Source organism: Centruroides vittatus, unplaced genomic scaffold (assembly GCF_030686945.1).
Source record: "Centruroides vittatus isolate TY-2023 unplaced genomic scaffold, ASM3068694v2 contig_1168, whole genome shotgun sequence".
Classification (NCBI taxonomy): Eukaryota; Metazoa; Arthropoda; class Arachnida; order Scorpiones; family Buthidae; genus Centruroides; species Centruroides vittatus.
The window spans coordinates 634,176-656,737 of NW_027120749.1; the positions used below are offsets into that span (position 1 = coordinate 634,176).

A 22,562-nucleotide genomic window follows, 5' to 3' on the forward strand; every position below is an offset into this window, starting at 1 on the left:
GGGGGTTTTACTGTACAATACATAGAGTTGATGGCATGCACCATAATGCCTCCAACTTAGTGTTGTAATATACAATGGTTAATATATGTTATGTGATTATGAACATACCACCATTGTAGATATAGCAGTTCTCTAATATAAGTGTATTTTTCATCTCTGTTACAAAGAAAATATTAATATTTTGTAAATAATACTCACCAATCTTGAGCGTGGTTAGTTACTGCTGCTTCAGATGGAGGTAAAGGAGAAACAAGACGGGCTACTTGAGTCCATACTGCTTGATATAAATCTTGATGAGTTGTCATTTCATGACATGGTAATATTAATGGTAGACCAAATAAAGTTGGTTTGGTTTTTTGAGATGAAAGAAAATAGACATCTTGTCTTATCTAATTTCAAAAAATATATATAAGTATCAAAACTAAAAAAATAAACAGACAATTGATTTATTAATCTTTTATATTAGAATTTAAAGAATTTACTGATTTAGTACAATATCTTATATTTAAAAATAATCTTCAAAACTTTATTTTTTAAACAACAGTTACATTATATTTTACTATAATATGTAGGAAATTGTAACAAATTGAAAAGTTTAAAAGTTTTTATTTATCATAATCATAAAACATGCAAAATTAACTGGAAAGCTAAATTTAGAACATTTCACTATCATTCAGTAGCTTCAGAATTTTTCTTAAAAATCATAATTACTTTAGAAAAGTATGCATGCTTAAAATTTTGAGTTAAAAAAGCAGATAACAAAACACATTTAAAAAAAATGTTGAATTATCAAAATTTGAATAATTTCATAAATTTATATTAAATAAAAAATGATAGAAATATTGATCACTCTATAACCAAACAATTCAACAAAATTGATCAAAAAATAAAAATGGAAACTGGTTAATTAAGAAATGAGAAGAAATAAATTATTAGATAATTATCATTTCAAACTTGTTTATTCTTAAAACATTTTTCTTAAATTCTGTATGAAAATCTAAACATGCAAGAATCACGAGTATGTACACTAAGAAGGGATTTTTTGAAATTCCCCCCAAGGAGGAGAGGGAGAGGATTAAAAATTACCCTGAAGAACTCAGCTTCTACTGTACTATTTTAGATGGAATTTTTTGTTTTTAACTGTGTTTTAGTAGGGTACCATGTGGGAATGAAAAAAGTGTATTCCGTAACAATGGAAGTGTTAAGAATGGGCGTGTTAACAATGGAAGTGTTGAGTAACAATGGCAGGTTAAGAGAAAGCAGCATGCAAGATTTAAAGGTGCAGATGAGATTTTTGCATTTTTACAGGAAATCGAACATATTTTTACACACATCTAAAAATTCTCTAATTAGTCTGGAAACAGGGGGACCTAATTCTTGCATTCTGTGAAAACAGGTAATATTGGCTATAATATAATAATCTTAATCTTTGCTATCGTTAACTTTTTGCCCAAGCAACGCCAGGCTTATCTGCTAGTCTATAATAAATAAAAAAGGACTTTAGTTTTATATGGTTGTAAGTGCATTCAAGATGCTAACAATATATCAGTTACTGTGAAAAAATTTATTATTACATGACGTATTTTTATTTAGAGAGTTTTTAAAAATTAATTTTAGTTTAAATGCTAATGTAATATTTATTACACTCTATCTGTTAGTTCAAATCATTTAGATTACATATAAGAATATATAAATAATACTTATTGCATTACTCAATTTTAAGAATATTTGAATTTTATTCATTTTATTTTAACTCAACGAAATATGCTTTTTTAACATATGAACATGTAACATATTAGGTAGTGATTCTCCACTAATTTTTCCATGTGTAATACATAATTTCCGTTCTTTGAATTTGATGATTCTGAAAAATCTTGTGAATGTCTTCTCTGCAATGCAAAATTTTAACATTGTATGCTATTTAGTTTACAAGATATTGTTTATTTTTACAAAACATCATCTTTGACAAGACTCCCAAAGCGATTCCTACAAACTTTGCAATAGCATGAGATAATGTGAAATGAATATAGCTGGAACTAAATGAAAAGGAGTGCTGAGGTGTTTCTCAGAGGACCAGAAAACGATTTTTCTGTATTTTTCAGACATGAAATAAAGCTGTAAAAGCATTTATATTGTCCATTACCAGAATATATTACAGAAAGAAATGTACATGGTTGTAGTGACTTGCAGACTGCCATGTCATTATGTCACGTACAGCTGACAAACATTTATGAAGTCATGACTACCTCTTGCTGCAACTGTGTTAGACCTCCATGACATCATTTTTGATAACAAAGTCACCAAAAATGACATCATATTGGAAAATTGCTGAGTTATGCATGCAATCACAAAATAACTATATAAATATTTCATGCAATCACATGTAGTAGTGCTGATTTTTCACAGTAGTTTTTGAGGGCCTGTGATAAGCAAAAAATTTATTTCACCTGAAATTTTTACTTAAGTTAAATGGATAGCAGGTAGCACAAGGATATCATGAAAGCGTAGCTAAGTAAGTCAATTTGGTGAAAAATGCCTTTGAAAAAAACTAGTAGGTGCAAAAACATATTAATCTGTGATCATATGCTCTCAGTTAATAATTTTATTTAAAAAAACAAAAGTGCTACCATACATTAATACATCTGTAAATGATATTTCACTGAAAGTAATATTCACACATACAGCTTTTTCCATTGTGCTAATTTAGCTTAAGATTCTTTACAGCTATTACATGACAAATAAGAAATAATATTTGTAAAGTATAAAATTTCTATGAGTAATACATTATTGTCTCAAGTCCTTCAAAATCATTTAATAAAAATATAAATATGACTTTTACAAAGAAAAAACTTTGCATGTTGTCCTCCTTTTTCACCGTTTGGACCATCAGCAGTCCTTGAATAATTCACACCAATATAGCGCTGGCCACGTACCTATATTGGTTTTTTTACTTAAAAAAAAAATCCTTCAAAATCCTTCTAACAAAATAAGTTTTGCTTGAATGTATATTTTTATATAACTTTCAAAATGTATGTTCAATTAGAAAATATTGATAATTGGATTTAAATGTTTCAACATTCTGAGTAACTTTATCCAAGAAACTTCACTTTATCTGAACCGATGATCAAAATTTTATAAGTGAAGTTTTGATCATGGGTTCAGATAATACAATTAATTTCTATTACTATTTGAAAAATAATTTTTTTTTTCTTATTACTTGAGTTATTTTCACTTATTATAATGTTATTCAATAATCAGATTATTACTTAATATAAAGTTTTTAATTAACATTAACTAATTGGTATAAAAATAAATATATTTTAATTTTTATATTCTTACCATTTTCCTATGATATGCAATAACAAAATTTTTTCTCATTACATCCATTAAATCAATATTAGAAGAGTTGCTAATTAAACTTGATGACATACTAGATGAATTTGAATTTCCTATTACAGGGAAAGGAGCCATTGGATGCCATGAACTCTGTGATAGCTGGTATGAAAACTGTGGTGCTTCATTCTAAAATATATGTAAAATAAAGGCTTGTTATATATTTCAACAAAGCAAATCAATTCTAATTGAACTATAGGTTAGCATAAGTTTTATAACTTTAAATATAATTTGTTTTATGAAACCATGTCTTGTTCTATAATTTAGACTTGATAAACACTAATGTTGTGTGTTTTTTCTTCAAAGACACTTATCTTTATTCATTCTGAATAAAGATAAGTGTCTTTGAAGAAAAAACACACAACATTAGTGTTTATCAAGTCTAAATTTAAATATAATTGTTAAACTTTGTTTATTAATATTCTTTATATAAGAAGTTAATTCTTCATACTAATTTTTTGTTTTTTAGACATTGTACTCTAATGTAATCAATTCTGCTGTAGTTTTTCATATGCTAAAACTAATCTTAGTTCTTCAATTTTATACAAAATAGTGTAATTTATGAACTGACCCAAAGTAACAGTAATAATGAGATAATAAATGACACTTTTAGCCCGTGACTTTAATTTAGATAGCGTAATAAATAGGATTTTAACAATTTGGAGGGCTTATCACACCAAGGGTGACAGAAAAAAGGACCAGATATTTTACAAAAAAGTTAGTCTTTAATAATCACCTTCAAATTTAGGTAAAGGATGTATTTTGGGTACAAGGACTCTTCATCAGCTTACAAACACATAGTACCAACTTAGCGCACAGATAATTATAACACTAATAGTTAACCAATACAAAGGAATTTTTGATATATACAATGCACTGTATTTACAATATTTAATACAACCCATATACTAAGAACTAAAAACTATCGAGCATAAAATTTTTTAATATAATAATGTGATATATCACATTATTTGGGACCAGTAAATGTCTTATTTTCTCCCACATTTTTCAAATTCTGGTAGATGGTGCCACTATTAATAATAAAATATTGTTAAGTATATTAAAAACCAAAAAGAGAAGGAAAACTAACAATAAACTTACTATTATTAAAATAATTGGTTTCCAGTCCTTAAACAAAACAAAACAATACACCAAATCCATAAGACTGTGTGAAGCCAACTACCTTGTACAATTCATTTTACAATAAAATATGTTTGTAAAATTTCTTTCGTTTAAATTAATGTTGTGACAATGGTATTTTGCCAGGGCAATGGCAAAACTCACTTTAACATGAGAATTTGCTTTATCAGTGTTTGTTTCAGGCAAGTCAACTGTAATTCATTTCAGTATTTTCTTTTTCATTGCATTATTGTTTTTTAAAATCTTTCTCAAACCAAAGCCAATGCTCTACAAGATATAACGTTGTCAGAAAGCAATTAAGAAAATAAGATGGCTATCACACTACACACTATTAAATAAAGTTTTTTGACTTTTTAAATTATTTATGTTAATTAAAGTAAAAAGATAAACTATTACTATTTAAATGTATCAATTTCCCTTGAAAATTTTCTTTTTTTCCAATAGATTAATTGATTTAACTTCACAGTTGGTTTAACCGTAGTTATTTCGTCTGTACCGCATTTCATCAGAGACAAAGACTATTGGGTTTTATTCACATTATTCTTTATTTCACTATGCATTTCGGGTGCAATCTTTTCCGTTTATTTTGCACCCCTCATCAGGTGTTACATTTCTACAATTGGTAGAGAATACATTTGTTACATTAATTATTGTAGATGGGTTTCTTAATATATATAAGTTATAAAAGATTATTACAGTTTTTTTGGACTAGTCATAAAGAGTTATTACAATTATTATAATTATTACATTATTTAGATTGATTTAACACAAATTAATGTAAGGGATTATTTCAAATTTTATTATTGTTAGTATTATTCGGTACTAACCTTTTTTAAGACCATTCCGTTATGAGGTGTTTATGTCACCGTCCCCTGAGACATTTCTAACTGTCCTTCGTTTAGTTTATTTGCGTTTCTTAAGCCCCTCCCCATTTCCTCCCACACTTCGTCTACCTCCATGCCATTGTTTAGATTTATTGTGTTGATTTTATTGACTATTGTAAAGTGTTCTTTGAATTTTCGTAAATAGTTGTCCTTCTCTCTGTGGATTATTTTTATACTTTTTTTTATCGATTGTGCATCCGAATTTACTGCAGTGATCGGTCCATGGTGATTGGTTATATTTGAGTCTGATTGCTGCTTCATGTTCTTTAATTCTGGTCTTTAGTTGTCTTCCTGTTTCTCCTATGTATATTGCTGGTTTTTTGCATGTACATTTTATTTCATACACCACTCCTGTTTCGTCTAGTTTGTTTTCATTTTGGATTTCGTTGATGTTGATGCTGTTTTTAATTTTATTTTTTAGTTTGGCTGCTATTATAATACCATTTTTTCTGAAGACTTTTCTGTATTTTTCATATGTGTCTTTAATATAGGGGAAAGACGTATGTGTAATATTCTCATTGTTATTTTTGACGTTGAATCTGTTTTTAATAAATTCAGTTGTCCATTTTTTTAATAATCTGTTTGGGTAATCGTTTAGGATAAAAGTATTTATTAGGTCATTTTTTTGTTTTTCTCTCTCTTTAACTTTAGATGTTCTGTTCCATATTTTAGACAATGCTGTTATAAAGTTGTTTCTTTTAATAGTTATGGGGCAATACGATTTATAGTTAAGGATTTTGTCCACATTGCTGCTTTTTTTGTACGGTTTTATGTTGATGTTGTTTCCTTCTCTGGTTATAGTTGTGTCTAGATAATTTATTGCTTTTTTACTTTCAGTATCACTTTTAAATTTTATTGTATTGCTTAGTGTGTTTGCATAGTTGCATATTATATTTTCATTGGTTATTGCTTCGTCGTATATTATTATTATATCATCTACATATCTAGCCATAAAAGTTATCCCATTTGTGTTTGCTAATTTTTTATCTATTTCTGTCATGCATATTTCTGCGAGTTTCGGTCCGATTATTGTTCCCATACTAATGCCATTTTTTTGTCTATATATTTTTTCTTCTATATGGTAGTAATTATTGTAAAAACTGTATTTTATTAGTTCTAGTAGCCAGTTATGTATGTCTATCTTGCGTAGGCTTTCCTCAATGAGTTCCCATTTTATTGATGGGTACATAGAGATTATGTCCAGACTTAATAACCTGTATGTTGGTTTCATTTTAACCGTCATTAGTTTCCTTATTAGTTCGTCGGTGTTTTTTATAGAGTAGGTTGAGTATGGGACTATTTTTAGTTTTTTCTTTATGAACAGTTCTAGGTTGGATAATATTGTGTTCTTAAAGTCCACTAGTGGTCTGCATATCTCGCCTGGTTTGTGTGTTTTAAGACGGATTTTTAAGTTGTGGTTTTCTGATGTCTTTGAAGTCGAGTATTTGTTTTTTTCCCCTGGTGTTATCTTTTGTTGTTTGTAAAGTTTCGTAATTTCTTTTTTCATCCATTTTTCAATTTCATCTTTTGGGTCTTCGGTTAGTTCAACAAAGTCATCTGTTTGGACTATTTCTGATTTTTTCTTTTTTTCCCATTCTTTATTAACAATGATAATTTGGTTGGTTTTATCAGCTTTGATTATGTTTAAGTTATTTTTCTTTAAATAATTTTTTACTATTGTGCATTTTTTTGAGTAATCTTTTCCTCCTCTATCACTTAGCATTTTTTCACCTAGTTTATTGCTGTTTTCTAGTCTTTTTATGTCATTTCTTATTTGGTGTTATATATATACAAAAAACCGCACCATTAACGTCTAATAGTAATAGTTTATCTTCTATAAGTATTTAAATGTATCAATTTTAAACATAACAACCCAAATACTGTATTTCATATAATACAAACTACAGTGATATGTAACCACTAATTTCAAAAATTGCTGTAACTAAAACAAAACCTTCACAAAATCTCACCAATAAAAAAAATCTACCTCACAGCATGAAAGTGCAGTATACATCTAAGAAGTAACATCCTAAATGTTCTGATTTTTTCTACTTCATTTCTGTCAGAGGTTCATTGTAGATGTAATTATAAAATAAGTAAAATGGAAGAAATGAAATTATCAATCATATATTAGCTTTTAAGATACAAATTCAACTCTCTATATTTTCTGAGTAAAAAGTTTAACCAACGTTATCAGACATTTATTTGTTTTTCATCAACAAATAAATGTCTGATAACATTGATTAAAGTATGAATTAATGTACAGAATATGCATGAGAGAGGATTAAAGGTGTAGCATATATATTTCTCTCTCTCTCTCTCTCTCTCTCTCTGTGTGTGTGTGTGTCCTATACAAATCTGTAATTATTTTGGGAAAAAGTACAATGGCAGATGAATAATCTAAGATTTTTTCAATTTTCTAAAGATGCTTTTATTGACTTTGAACAAAGGAAAACTAGTTTAGTACTTTGTAATAAATTGCAAGTTGCAAATTCAACAGGTAAGTCACTCTAATGCAAACCTATACCTAATTGGAAATTGACTTTTTTAACAAATAATCTGCACAAAAATACAGTATATCACATTTGTTTTATATTAAATAATTATAAAAAATTTAATAATAAATGCAACTTAATATAATCAGATTCTAATAAATGTTTTTGTCTAGTCATTTAGATGTTAGCAAGTTCAAATATAAACAATAAACAAAACTAAAGTTGTTAAATATAAGCAATAAAATCAATTCTCTACAGAAAACATAAAGAAATATATTGTGTAAGAAAATATTACATCATAACAAATTAAATTTTGATTTGAACACTGATTATTTTTTTAAATTAAGAAATAATTCTAAAACAAGCTTGAAATTAAAATTTAAATGATACAAAAGTTTCAAGAATCATTTTGTGACAGTTTATTGCTTAAAAAAAGAATAGCTCAAAAAATATGAACATTTATTATTATTATTATTATTATAAGTCTAATTATATCGTATCATAATTATTATTGGGAATACCTGACTAATGTAGCTGGAACATCCATCATCCGGTTCTCCAATTTTAAACATTGATTTACTACTTTCCACATTCTGATTTATATTTGTTTTAGATACATCGCCATTTACCATTTGTTTGCTGGTTGTGTAAATACTTGTTTGTCTTTTTACCGTAGATGATCCTGAAAAATTAATTTATTCTTAAGAAAATTCTATATCTAAATTTACATTCTTAAAAAATTTCATAATGAACATCAATTATAAATAGTATTACTGATACTAAAAATACTAATAGTTAAATTTATTATATCACACAATAGCAGAGAAATATTTCAGCAAGCAATTTTTCAGTTTTTATTAATAAATACAATAAATATTAATATGTTCATTAAAAATATTGAATTAATTTACATATTTTAATAAAATACTTAGAATAGCTTAATATATAAAAATTAATCTTTAGGTTGCTGACAGTAACATAATAAAAAAAAATACAAAAACATTTTTTATTGAACATTTTGGTAAATTTTTGGTAAAATAAAAATATTTTTACCAAAATCAAACAAGTGGTGCATAAACTATATGCATACAAGTAATTCCATTTGTGATTCCCTGACTTCCCCTAACCAATTATGACATTATTCCCCAACTTATTAACATCTCTGCATTTCCCCTTTTTATTATGCAATATCCAACCAATTTAAGCCCATTTTGTACTCAATTATTTTCTTAAAGTGACGAGACGGGAAATTCAAAATAATTTAAACAGAAGCACAGACCCATTCAAGGTCGTTACATTTCTTATGTAATTTGACAATTACTGTATTACTTGAATATACTTAAATATATATGAAGCATAAATTAGGTTAATTGAAATATAAAAATGTCATTCAATGCAGTTGGTTTCTGAATAGTTTTGAGATAATTTGGTTATTTTTTAAAAACTTTTCTGCTTTACATATATGCAAACTTGCATTATCTATAATGTCCATAATGTTTTCAAGTTCAAGATAAGAAAATTTAAAAGAAATTTATGGCATAACATATAATTAAAGATGAAATGTTAATAGCAGACAGAAAAAGAATCTCATACAGGCAAAATATGATTATGGATAAATAAAAACATTACATCAAAACCACCAAAATTAAATTCTTATTTATTGTTTTATTTTGACAGATCACAAAATAATACAAAAAGATTATTATAAATATGTATGTTTCTTAAAAATATAAAGTTTTCAGTGATTTGATATTTATTTAATTAAATTTAATAACATATAATATAAGAGAGAAAAAGAGTATAAAAAATAAATGTTACCTGAAAGGGGTATTCTTTGAATCTGAGTTAGAGTTTGAGGTTCTCGATGTTGACGTACATCTTCAGAAGTAGAAGTTTCTGAACAATTGGACAGTTCATAAGCAAAGAAATAGCCACTCATAATCATACGAATTTTGTGATCATCAGGAGGTAAACTCTAATAAAAAAAACAAATATGAATATTATAAACAAACATTGAAATAAATTATTAAAAATGAATTGTATATAAAAATCATACTAATTCTACATAAATTTTATGTTTAAATTTCTCTGATTCTCTATCTTTTATTCTTTTTAATTTAGTCATAAATATTCAGATAATACTTGCTATAATTTTGTTTTTAATTCAGTTTTCCAAACAGGTCTTAAAAACTAGTATTTTGTAATTCTTTACATTATTTTGGAAATGTTTTAACAACCCAAGAAGAGTCAACTTCAGTCACAAAATCATTGTAATTGCTTTTAACATTTTTGACACAGATTCAAAAACATTTCCAAAATAAAATATTTGTTTATTAAGGAGACAAAAAATCTAATGTTACATTATATACTGGTATGTAATCATGGTGCTAAGTTTTTCATATATTTTTTGAACACTGCTTTTGGGTAGCAGTAATAGAAAAAATATATGACATTTACTCAAATCAAAAATAAAATAAAATAAAAACAAATCAACATTGAATTTTTTCAAATTTTAAATAAATTATATTGTAAAACTGAAAAATATTTGCCACTATGATTGAATGTAATAAATAATATCAAATGTACTGCTAAAAAAGTATTAAATTCCGGAAAAACATTCTATAATTACATAACATAATAATATGTAATCTGAATATTAAGAAAAAGGTCAAATGAGATTTATTCAGAAAAGTAATCTATTATATTATGATTATTTTAAATTATCAAAAACATATTTAATGCAATTAATTATACTTGCAGTTAAAATTGCAATATAAAACTCACATTGCATTATAAATGTATTAGCAAAAATTCACAAACTTGTGGCATTAATTATAGCAGAAAACACAGAAATTAAAAAAAATAATAATAATCTTATAATTTGATCTTCACTAAAATTTCAACAAAACTCTTACCTTTATAACAGCTCCTGATACCTCTGCTATCAATAACTGATTTGGAGGAATTTCACATAAATTACTAAGTTGTTGTTTGAGAACAGAATACTTATCATCATGGTTTAATCTTAAGCCAAATTTCACAGGTAAGCTTCCATCTAACCGCACAACTATAAATAAATATTTATTCAGTTAAGTAATTTACATTCAACCTAAAGTCTTATTAAAAATTGAGATATATGTATCAATTTAATAGAAGATACATGGAATAATTAATCTGTTGTAATTTGTATTTGCCCTTAAATATAACTCTTTTTAATCACAAACAATGATCTAAATATTTATGTTGTATTTGAAGAACTACAGATAGTCATCATGTCCCTTATTAATAACATTGTAGAAATCATGACACAAAAATAAAATTTTTATCTTTGCATATAAAAAATATTTACGTCTTCTTAATATAGTTTATAAGATATTCCAAAACAGAAAAATGTTCCAATGGTTAAGAATCAAATTCAATAAATACTATACAGAAAATTAATGAGTTTGATTCATACTTTCAACTTTATATTTATAATCACAAACTTTGAAGTTACAATTTTGAAAAATAAAATACAGTAGAACCTCCATTATCCAGACCTCTATTATCCGGATTTTCGATTATCTGGATTGTTCAACATAAACAAAAATTGTACAAATTTGCTGATTTGCCCTTGGCAAATTGCGACACTTTATGTACATACGTGATGGAATGCATGGAACAAAATTTTGAAAAGACCATTAGTAAATTCCAGTAACAGTAGAAAGTGGTATAGGAGACATTGCGGAAGCAATAGCACAAATTTCAATATGTGCCGAATGTGACGAAGAAGATGTAACCGAGTGGTTAAATTGCGATGCAAACAATCCTGGATTCCAAATTTTGAATGATGAAAAAATAATTAAAGAAATATCTGCCTCAGATAAACAAGATCGAGAAGACGAAGAGATTTGCGAAGTAAGAGATATTGGTCCTACACATTCTGAAGCTTTTCAGTGCTTAGATGTCGCCATGAAGTGGTTTGAGAGCTAAGAAGAGTGTAACTCAGGACAACTTATATGTCTTAAAAGTATTCGCAATTTAGCAGCTTCAAAAAGAACAGCTAGCTTTAAACAAAAATCGTTAATTGAATTTCTTAATAAAAAATAATTTAATATTGAAGCTATACACTGTGTATGTAAATCTAGACAAATAAAAATTATTCATACTATATGCCAGGGGTGGGCAAGCAAGAGTTCAGTGGGAGCCAAAATGTAGGTTTTGCAAAATGCATGGGAGCCGCAGTTCTGTACTGTCGTGGCGGATAGTATGGTAAGGCGCGTGATTTTATTATATAATATAAATATAATATAAAACAAACATCTTTTCATAAAATTATAAAAATAAAATTGTAAAAACAATAATAAAAAACAGAAATTAACACTCAGCAAGAGCCGCATGTAACTCAATAAGAAAAATGCGGCTCCAAAAGCCGCATGCAGCTTTTGGAGCCGCATTTGCCCATGTCTGCTATATGCACTGTCAATTATTATTTTTTCGATTATCTGGATTTTTCCTTATCCGGACTACCTTCATCCCCAATTAGTCTGGATAATAGAGGTTCTACTGTATTTTAATCTTTAAATTTGTTGAATAAATCCATTAATGTCAAGAAATTAATGTCAAGAATCCATTCTGAAACTTATATGTTTTCCATAAAAACGTTAACCAGAAACCTATTTCTTATTATTTTAAATGGGAATGTAAATATTAATTCATATAAACATCAATCAAAAACTGTATTGAGATATACATACATTATGTGAAGTTTGGATCTTAAAAATCAAGATGTTCTACCAAGAAAGTATTCTAGGAAGACATTTTGATTTTGCAGGGTATACTATAGTCTAATTGTTTTGATAAATCATTTCATTAGTTAAATTAGTTTAAAACAATTTCTATATAAAAAAATAATAATAATAAAATGCAGAAAAATTCATGACATTACAACTTATTGAATTATTTGAAAAATTTAATAAAAATTTTGATAACTGGCAATAATAACTGATTTATTGTTTAAAGTAAAATGAATAACTATAGTGTAAACTGTATTAAAAGAAATATATATATATATATTCATCTTTTCAGATAAATTTAAAACTATTTAATAAATTATTACTACACTTACCAACTACTTCCAAATGAATACAACTTTCCATAGGAAGAGGAAGTGATAAATAGTTGAATGGATCAAAACGCACACTATTGTGACCACACACTTTACAAGTAACAGTGGATTGCAACTGGCCATGAAAAAGATCTACTATTATTGAGCGATTGCGAATGATGTGATTCTCCCAAGCTTCTTTTGCTACTTCCTCATCTGGCCGTCCATCACTATCTTTGAGTTCTACATAAGGTTTTTCATGAACCCTAGAGTAAATTTTCATAAAAATTTTATTATTATTATTATTATGTTGGGTTAAGTTAGATATACTCGGTTAACACCGGTGGCTAAGTACTATGCCGGACCATAGTCAAGGCATAGTAACCAAAACAGAAATTAAAGAAGTGTATCAGTGTGTGTGTCTGTATTCAGGAATTTTCTCACAATATGACATGTATTCAATATAGTGGCCTTCTGTAGAGTGATGTATGTGTTTCTATTCAATTCTAATTTATTAATCTATTATTATTATTATTATTATTATTATTTCACTATATTAATTAACTCTTAATTATAAAAAGCTCAAATACATCAATCAATGCAATCAAAAATTAAATTATAATAAATTAACTTTCATCAAAATTAACTTATTATAATTTGAAATCTTTTATCAATTTTCATTTATACCAAACCTCTGCACAGTTTTTGCTTTATTTATATAAAAACCAAATAAATAAAATAAATTGAGGATTCCAACAGTCAAACTCATAAAATACACAAATGAAACAAAAACTAAAATATGTTACAGAAAGATTGACTTCCCCTTGTAAAGAGAGGAAGAACAATCTTGTCAACATATTATACCTCCATCAGAAACAAATACAAACAACAGAAACATCAAAACAACTTAAAAGTATAATTTTTAAAAGAAAAAAAATACACTGCTAAATCTTTATATAATTAATCCAAACATAACACATACATAAAAACAGATACTGAAATATTCACAGATTCAATATTCATGTTGACCTTATTTAGAGTCATACAGACAAAACTGCACAAAATTACTGTTTGGATCAAGGTAAATTCTTTGAGAAAATAAATGGTACATGATTTTCATAAAAGATCAGGTTATGAATACAAAATAAATTATCATGCCTGAAATTTGTCACAATAGAGATGCAATTATTTATATAGACATAACTAAATACAAAGCACAATACACAAATACAAATTAATACACATATATTACTAAATAAATGTATACATAAATACTGACGTTAAAAAACAACACAACTTAAATAAGAGGTTTAGCAATAAAATAATAAGAATTTTATTATAAATATTTTATTAAAGGCATAATTTTTTGTAATTAATTAATATTTTAAAATAGTTCCATCCTAATACGACATACTTATGTCATCTCTTCTTCCAGTCTTGAAACTCAAAATTGATAGAAGAGATCAGCATTCATTTATTAGTGCTCTCAGTATCTCAGTCACATCTTTTTGGATATCCTCCACTACCCAAAATGATGTCCTTTCATTAATTCATTTATTTTGAAAAATATAGAAAAGATGTATAAATAAGAAATTTGCACTGTATAGTGAGTGTTGAAGCATTAAAATTTTTTCAGATTATGCACTCATGCACAATGATCAATGTGTTATCATGATCAAGTGAATCCATCTACTTTTTAGCAATTTAGAAAAACATAACAAACACTGCACTCTTAGAACCTATAACCGGTGTGATAAAAACAAAGGATGCAGTTCACCACAAACATTTTCGAACTGCTGGGAGTTCTTCTTCAGGTGTGAGATTGAATTACTGATGGGACAGAGCAAACCGTTAAAGGAAATTTGAGAAACAATAATAAGGTGTTAGATGAGACGGGTCTGTGTTCATCTAGTTGACCTAACATGAACTTAAAGGTCAGAGTCCATCAACGTCTGCCATGCTGTCGACAGAACCAACTCATCCTTAAAATTGATGCAGTTCTCATTTAGGGACAATTTGTAGATTTGAATAGTCTCAACACACTACATCACACAATAAACACCTTAAGTGGCTTGAGGCCATTCAAATCTACAAATCGTCCCTCAATGAGTTGGTTCTGTCTACAGCATGGAAGACGTTGATGGACTTCGATCTTTAAGTTCATGTTAGGTCAACTAGACGAACACACACCCATCTCATCTAACACCTTATTATTGTTTCTCGAATTTCCTTTAACGGTTCGCTCTGTCCCATCAGTAATTCAGTCTCACACCTGAAGAAGAACTCCCAGCAGTTCGAAAACGTTTGTGGTGATCTGCATCCTTTGTTTTTATCACACCGGTTATTAGGTTCTAAGAGTGCAGTATTTTATCCCAGTGTTTTGCAGTGTAGTGTAACATAACAAACATGTATGACATGTGTCAATAGGTAAACTTTTGTTTCAGGTAATCAAAAAATGAATAAAATTTCTTGTGCACAACACCATGGATACAAAGTAAAAATCAACATTTTGTTTTTCATTTATAATATTCAAGTTTTTTGTGACAGTGTTTTGTAATGTTCAAGTTATGCCTACACCTTCTTCCACCCACTGGTTACTCTGTTTTCTAGTCTCATAATTATACAAAAAGAATTAAGATTCATCTCTAGTAATTATCTGAGATAACAGTTTTCCATCTTCAATTTCAGCATTTTTCATTTCTACTTTTATCTAAATAATGGTTTTTTTTCTTTTGTTAAAAATTTATGAATTTATTTGTTTTTGATAATACTTTATTAGTTTCATATTCAAATCAATTAAATAAGAATCATCAATAAGAATAAAAAAAATAAAGAGTTTCTAAGTTTTTAACCATATTAACAACAAAGTTGTTTCATCAAATAACAATAACTCTGATAGATAGCATCACCACATATTTAGATATTAGCTGATAGATCACAGTATAAGATAAATACAAAATTATCAGATTAAAATGAATAAAAACATCCATTATTGGGCTGCAATTTGAAAAATTGTAGATCTATAAATTCCACTGTCATCCCTCTGTCTTTCCATACTCTTGAAAATGGTGTTAGATAAATGAAATTCAAGACCAGATATCGAAAGCTTAAGGGCAGGAGGCCCAATTAACTATATATGAACTTCCGATGCAAACTGGAAGTCACATTATTTCATTTGAAAATTTTCCCTGCAAAGAGTTAGATAGATAACCAGCATGACTCCGTTGCTAACAGGAACAGTATGATGTACAGGGGGAAGAACTACTAATTTGAGGTAGAGAGCATATATTTTAAATTAAATAAATGATAAAAATATGATAAAAAATTGCAGTTGTGATGTTGTCATAATAAATAATTGCTTATTTTTAAGAGTAAGACTTTCTTTATCATCTCTGTCAAGAAAGACCGAGGTAATTTTGACTCATCAAGACTTCAAAATATAATAATGCAATAACTACATTACACAGCTACATACAAAAAATTATATATTTAAGATATGTATAATGGTATTTTTTGAGAGACAAACTGCATTCTACTAATTTTCAAACAGTTAAAATTATTTTTGCTATTAATAAATCTGAAAGTTATAAATTAGTAAGTATAAATGCTTAATTAATTTACCTATTTAGATCTTCATGAAGACCATCCATAAGAAATGCCAATAATTCTTGAGAATCATGTTGTTGGAATCCATTAAATCTAGGTGCATATTTTCCAATAGTCCACTAATTAAAAGAAAATAGGGTAATAATTTATGAAATATTTATACATTTTATAATTTAGAATTTGGATTAATTTAATAAATATTTAAAATAAATCTCTTACCCTAAGTTTTAAAGGAGCAATTGTTTTTGAAGTACCACTCCACAAATCATGAACTAAATCACCATATCTTTTAGCAATATGACCTTTCATTCCTAATGGATTAGATCTAAAATAAATTATTATATATAAATTTTTGTCAACAAAATATAATTTTTATTAATTTCTTAATTTAAAAAAATAATTCGATTTTTAAGAGTTTGAACTGACATTTTTCTACCTGTTCAGTTCATACAGATGTTTATCCAATGTAAAATATAAAGTTAATGGTCTTGTATTGCTGACACACTGTAAAGCAGCATTCATAAAACAGGTATTTCCTAAGTTATTCAATCCAGTTGCACCTTTCTCTGTAGGTCCTATAAAAAAATCTTAACAATAATTATTTGTTGACAAATGTAATTTTTAAGTTTGTTAAAATATTATTTGTAGGATATTTCTAATATATTATTTCAAACCATGTAATATCCATTAATGGAACAACTGAATAAAATTTAATTAATTCTTGAAAAAGATTGAAAGCTATTAAAAAAAATCCACAAAATTTTTATAAATTTAGGATGCTTTAATAATTTAAATTAGATACAAAATTAAGATATTTTAATTAGGTCTCATTATATATGATTTCGGTTAAATAGTTTTTAAATATATTTGAATGAAACTTGATGAGCATATAGCCTTAAACACAAACAGTTCCTTGTCCAAATAATAAAACCCACTTCTCAAGTATTTCCAAAAATTAGGCATCTAAAAACTTAGTGTTTAGCTTATGTCTTTGGAAGCTTCACATCCCAGAGCAGCAAATGCCAAGTGAATAAGACGTTAGGCATAGGAGCTAGAGACTACGTACTTTCGAACCATTGGCATTTTAATTAATTTTTCTTTTTATATGTAACATTATTATTTTATTATTTTACATCATTAGCATTATTATTACTATTAATATTATTTCTCTCATTTAAAGCTTATAAAACAAAAGATTAAGTTAGATTTAAGTTGCCTAATTACTGGGAAAGTTTTGTGAACATTTGTTTTTAATTTTCATTGGACTAATTATAGTTCTGATTTTTTATAACTTTGGTTTATTATCATTAATGTATTTTTGTGCGTTTTTATTTAACATCTTGTACTGTACATAGTTCATTCATTTGTTCATACTATTTTCAATAAACTTTTGTTACTCTAATCATTGTTGCAAACTATCCCATTCATGTTATTTTACCCATTTACTGAAGTCAAGGCCTGGCAACCCTGGACTTTCACTGTTTTATATAATGCCATTTTGTTAGATTTTTAGTTCTGGGCTCACAAAAGGTGCATTACAAAACTAAAGATTTAATTAGATATAATTAGTTCTATTATCCCTAATCATATATACATTACATTAAAATTGATATTAAGTTACTGAAATATTTTTTGTATACAGTTTATGTAAAATCTCAAGTTTAAATATATATGTTTTTATAGCACATGTATTCAAAATTTATAATTTATAAATTTTTACAAAAATGCAATTACTGAATCTTTCTTGTTACTTTCTAGTTGTTATTATTTATTTTCTTTTTTCTGTTTTGAATTGAAGAATCATTTCTTTATCTGAAATTTGACTTACTCCAGTTTACATTCACTACTTGAAATTTAAATTTATTGAGTAAATAAAAAATCTTTTATATAAAAAGTTTTCCAATAAAATATTAGATAAATAGAAATTACAAAACTTTTATTTATTAAAAGGGACAGATATTTTTGTTTGAAATATCAAACAAGATTACAAATGTGATTAACTTTAAAATACATTAGATTTGCAAACTTGCATAACTCAAGCACTTTTATTTTTTGTTTTCCTTTCTCTAACATACATGTAACTTACTGAATAAAAACAGTAATATACCTTAATTATCTGTAATATAAAATTTCTTTTCCAAATAAAACAACTAAAGTTTCTTACAACTAATTAAAAATTTAATTGGATAAATTTCAATTGAATGTTCAATTCCATTATAGTCGACTACTTTAATATAATATGAAATAAAAATATATTATATTTTAAACTTAAATAATTTTATGAACTTATGAAAATGTATAAATTCACTAATAATATTTTTGTATGAAACATATATTAATATAACAATAAAATAAAACTGAACATTAAATAATAAAACAAAGATAAAGTAAATTAGTATTTGTGCATTCATATTTTTGCCTTTTAGAATAATGCCATATATCAGAATTTTCTGATGGGATAATTAAAAAGATGTTTGTTTATAATTTTTTATGATTTTTGGTTAAAAATTAATAATTATAATTGTTCAGTACTGTTAATTGTATTGAATTCTACTTTTTTCATATCTTACATTTTTATTGACAATATGTGATCTCAAAATTTAAAAATTTTTTACATTATTTAATTTTAAGCATGATCTAATATTTTGTTCTATAATCAATATAATTTATTTTATATTACATGGATATGACATATGATGTGATATATTTAACTCATTTCAGTTTATTTCTTTATAATTTTTAAAATTACCTTGACTTTTTTGGTCCAATTTAGCATTTATAAGATTAGACATTTCTTCTGGCCATGTCTGATCTTTATTTCGAACTGAAACAAAAAAAGTACATTAAATATTAATTTTTATTTAATGACAATTGTTATTTAAATAACAAAAATTTTCCAAATTAATTAAAAATTCAACAAGAAATTTGCACTATTTATTTTTATTATTTCAAATGAGTCAGAAAATAAAATGAAATATTAATATATTTACTTACTAATAAGCACATTAGTAAATAAATATTATATTTCATTTTGTAAAATTAGCAACCCCAAAAAACTAAACTTCATATATCATCAGAAAATAACTGATTTGCTATGGAATTCATACTCAGCATGGCTGAGTATGAATTCCATATTTCCACATTCCACTATTGTTATTTTATGTATCCTCAATCAATTCCATAATAAGTTTATTAGTAAATTTGTCACAATTTCATGCTATTTTTATGTTTGATATTAATATATGTGATGGGATATGAAACAGATAAGAAATTACTGTATTCTTATTTCTACATATTAATCTGTCAAGAAGTTAATAACGTTAGAGAAATTCCTTTTTTAATGTATCATTATGGTTTTTTAAAAGATTATTCTTAAAAGTTATATCTCATTAGAACTGAGGTGATTATTTCCAATAAACTATTAAAATAATAATATACTTTAAACCAAAATTATCTTACATATGATATTATAAGAATAAGTAAAATTCATCAACTATTATCATTTAGTAAATTCTGTTTGAGAGACACACAAGAAATATATTATACATTAGTTTAAACCAGGCCTGGCCTGGCCAACCCACAGCCTGTCACGTTAATTGTGTGGCTGCTAAGCAATATTATATATCTATTAAAACTTTTGTTTCCCATTATGTGTATACCAAAACAATTAAATAAATGAAAATTTCCATGTGTCATTGTTATAATGCGCAAGTGCGAGTACGAACTCTTGGTATAACAATAAAATCTTATTCATTTTGTATTTGTTTTACTTTTTTAAAAGCATGTTTGCCTAAATTGTGGCCCATCATAATGTTGTGTGTGGTCAAAGTGGCCCACGAAACAATTTGGGTTGGCCAGGCCTGGTTTAAACCTATAACTGCTTTCTATTAGAAAGAAAAAACAGTCCCAAAAATATTTAAAATGTTAATTTTTAAAAATGTTTGATTCAATAATTACCTTCAATCAATAACTGCACTTCATTATCTTGTGTGGCTAACTGTTCTAATATATATTCTTCTTCTTCCAAAATGACCATATTTCCCTGTACAAAAAAATAAAAATTGAAGACTATAAACAAACTTCATTTTCACAAATTAAAAGAATTTAAATATTAAAATAAATCAAAATTTTTTATTCTAGTAACATTTTTTTTACTCATATCCTTTGATAATTTATTATATTCATGCCATTGTAATCAATCCCTATGTACGCATGTTCAGAAAAATATGATTTAAAAGTCAAAAAATACAATATCTATCAAATATTTTAAAATCAATTTTCTGTTTTTAGACTTCTATTGATGTAAAATATCTTCATTTAGAAAAGTTTATCAGAAAAAACTATACTTTTATGTAATTTAATTTTATCTATCTATTTTAAATAAGTTGTATTTGCTTCAACTTTTCAAAATATGTTACCAAAAATAATCTGAAAATATAATATTCTTTTTCTATAACCATTATCTTAAGATAACATCTTTCTTTTAATAACTGGAAGAGAGTTTTATAGTATAATAAATGCCATTATCAGCTATGTTTTATGCCTTATATATATATTAGATTACATTAAAAAATTTAAAACTATGCAGTGAAAAAATATTAGTTGCAAAGCTGTTATTAAATATGCTATGAATTCATAATCAGAAGTTATTTTCAGAACTATGCATATAATCAGAACTTACTTTCTTAATATGTTTCATATATTGTAAGTATCAACTTTGAAAGTGATTTATTTTCTCTGCATAACCTCTTTTTCCGAATCATATTATCATAATAAAAAGTTAAATTTTTAGAACTTAATCATATTTACTTGATTCTAGAGAATCTATTTTTCTATAAGTAAGCTATATAAAGAAAAATAACTTACATCATCTCTATATAACCAGAATCTTGTATCCTCTAACCTCAATCGAAGACGAGCACATAAATAATCAAATACTTGTTTCAATGTGGCCATTCTACTAAATGAAGCAAGATATGCCAAATATCTTTTCGGAACTAAAGAAATTGAACTTATAAATCCGGTTGTAGCATTACCTTAAAAATAAAACAAACATTATTACTATCACCATCATCATGTGGTGTTATTGAAATATATTCTACATGGTATATATATAATATATAATATATATATATATATATTTATTATTTACATACACCATGTAGAATATATATATGAGTGCCTAACCTAGTGCTATGCTAGACCAAAAGTCAAGGTATAACTATAGAAAATTAACATTTTGTTTATGCACTGTTCATGTATGTAGCTGTGTTTAATAATTTCCTAATTATATGGAATAGGTTTAGTATGCAGCCTTTGTAGAGTGATGCATGTGCTGTTGTAAAGCTCCAATATTTTGAGACTTTTGTATAATGTATGTATGTGGTATGATGCCTCTGCGAAAAAGGGCTACTGGCACAACATGTATCTCGTCCATTCTCCATAGATGTTTTATTTCCTATACAGGCTTTCCTTTCAGTCCTTGTGACTTGGCTGCTGGTTTTTGTTTGAATGTGTTATATATGCATATGGTATTGTTCCTGTGTGCATGCGAGCACATGTGCATTTTAATTTTCCTGAATATTTTATTAACTTTCATTAAGTTTGATGTTATGTTATTTTTAGTGTGTTGTGTCAGCCTGCCTAATTGTTATCTATTGTTATTTATTTGTTTATAGTTTTCTTTGCTGGTTTGTTTGTGTTTTGATTGTATCTGTCTGTGATTGTAATTTAAGACCATAGTATGTAGCTATAGTAACTTGCCAGTCTCCCTTGATCATCCATGGTAAATGCAGCACTGGCCCAAATATGGCTAGCATCATAAACACATTCACTGCCTCACTCACATATAATGGACAACACACATGAATCCAGGAAAAATACTAAAATACAGAGGCAATCCAGTCACTGAACACTATGGCTGGAAAACCATGCTAAAAAAATGAAATGGACTAAACA

At 26.6% G+C, this 22,562-nt stretch overlaps 1 protein-coding gene across 1 annotated transcript in view; it reads right to left on the reverse strand.

Annotated features, from left to right (window-relative positions):
• The window catches only part of Usp32 (Ubiquitin specific protease 32), a 99,409-nt gene that overhangs the window by 13,255 nt on the left and 63,592 nt on the right, over positions 1-22,562 (reverse strand). The window contains exons 17-28 of the mRNA XM_067277936.1: positions 21,471-21,640; positions 20,562-20,646; positions 19,354-19,428; positions 17,041-17,179; positions 16,824-16,929; positions 16,620-16,723; positions 13,020-13,264; positions 10,828-10,979; positions 9,731-9,887; positions 8,434-8,594; positions 3,340-3,522; positions 199-389 (exon numbers count right to left, since the gene is read on the reverse strand). Of these exons, the coding sequence (XP_067134037.1) occupies positions 199-389; positions 3,340-3,522; positions 8,434-8,594; positions 9,731-9,887; positions 10,828-10,979; positions 13,020-13,264; positions 16,620-16,723; positions 16,824-16,929; positions 17,041-17,179; positions 19,354-19,428; positions 20,562-20,646; positions 21,471-21,640 (1,768 nt within the window). The remainder of the gene's footprint in view (positions 1-198; positions 390-3,339; positions 3,523-8,433; positions 8,595-9,730; positions 9,888-10,827; positions 10,980-13,019; positions 13,265-16,619; positions 16,724-16,823; positions 16,930-17,040; positions 17,180-19,353; positions 19,429-20,561; positions 20,647-21,470; positions 21,641-22,562) is intronic.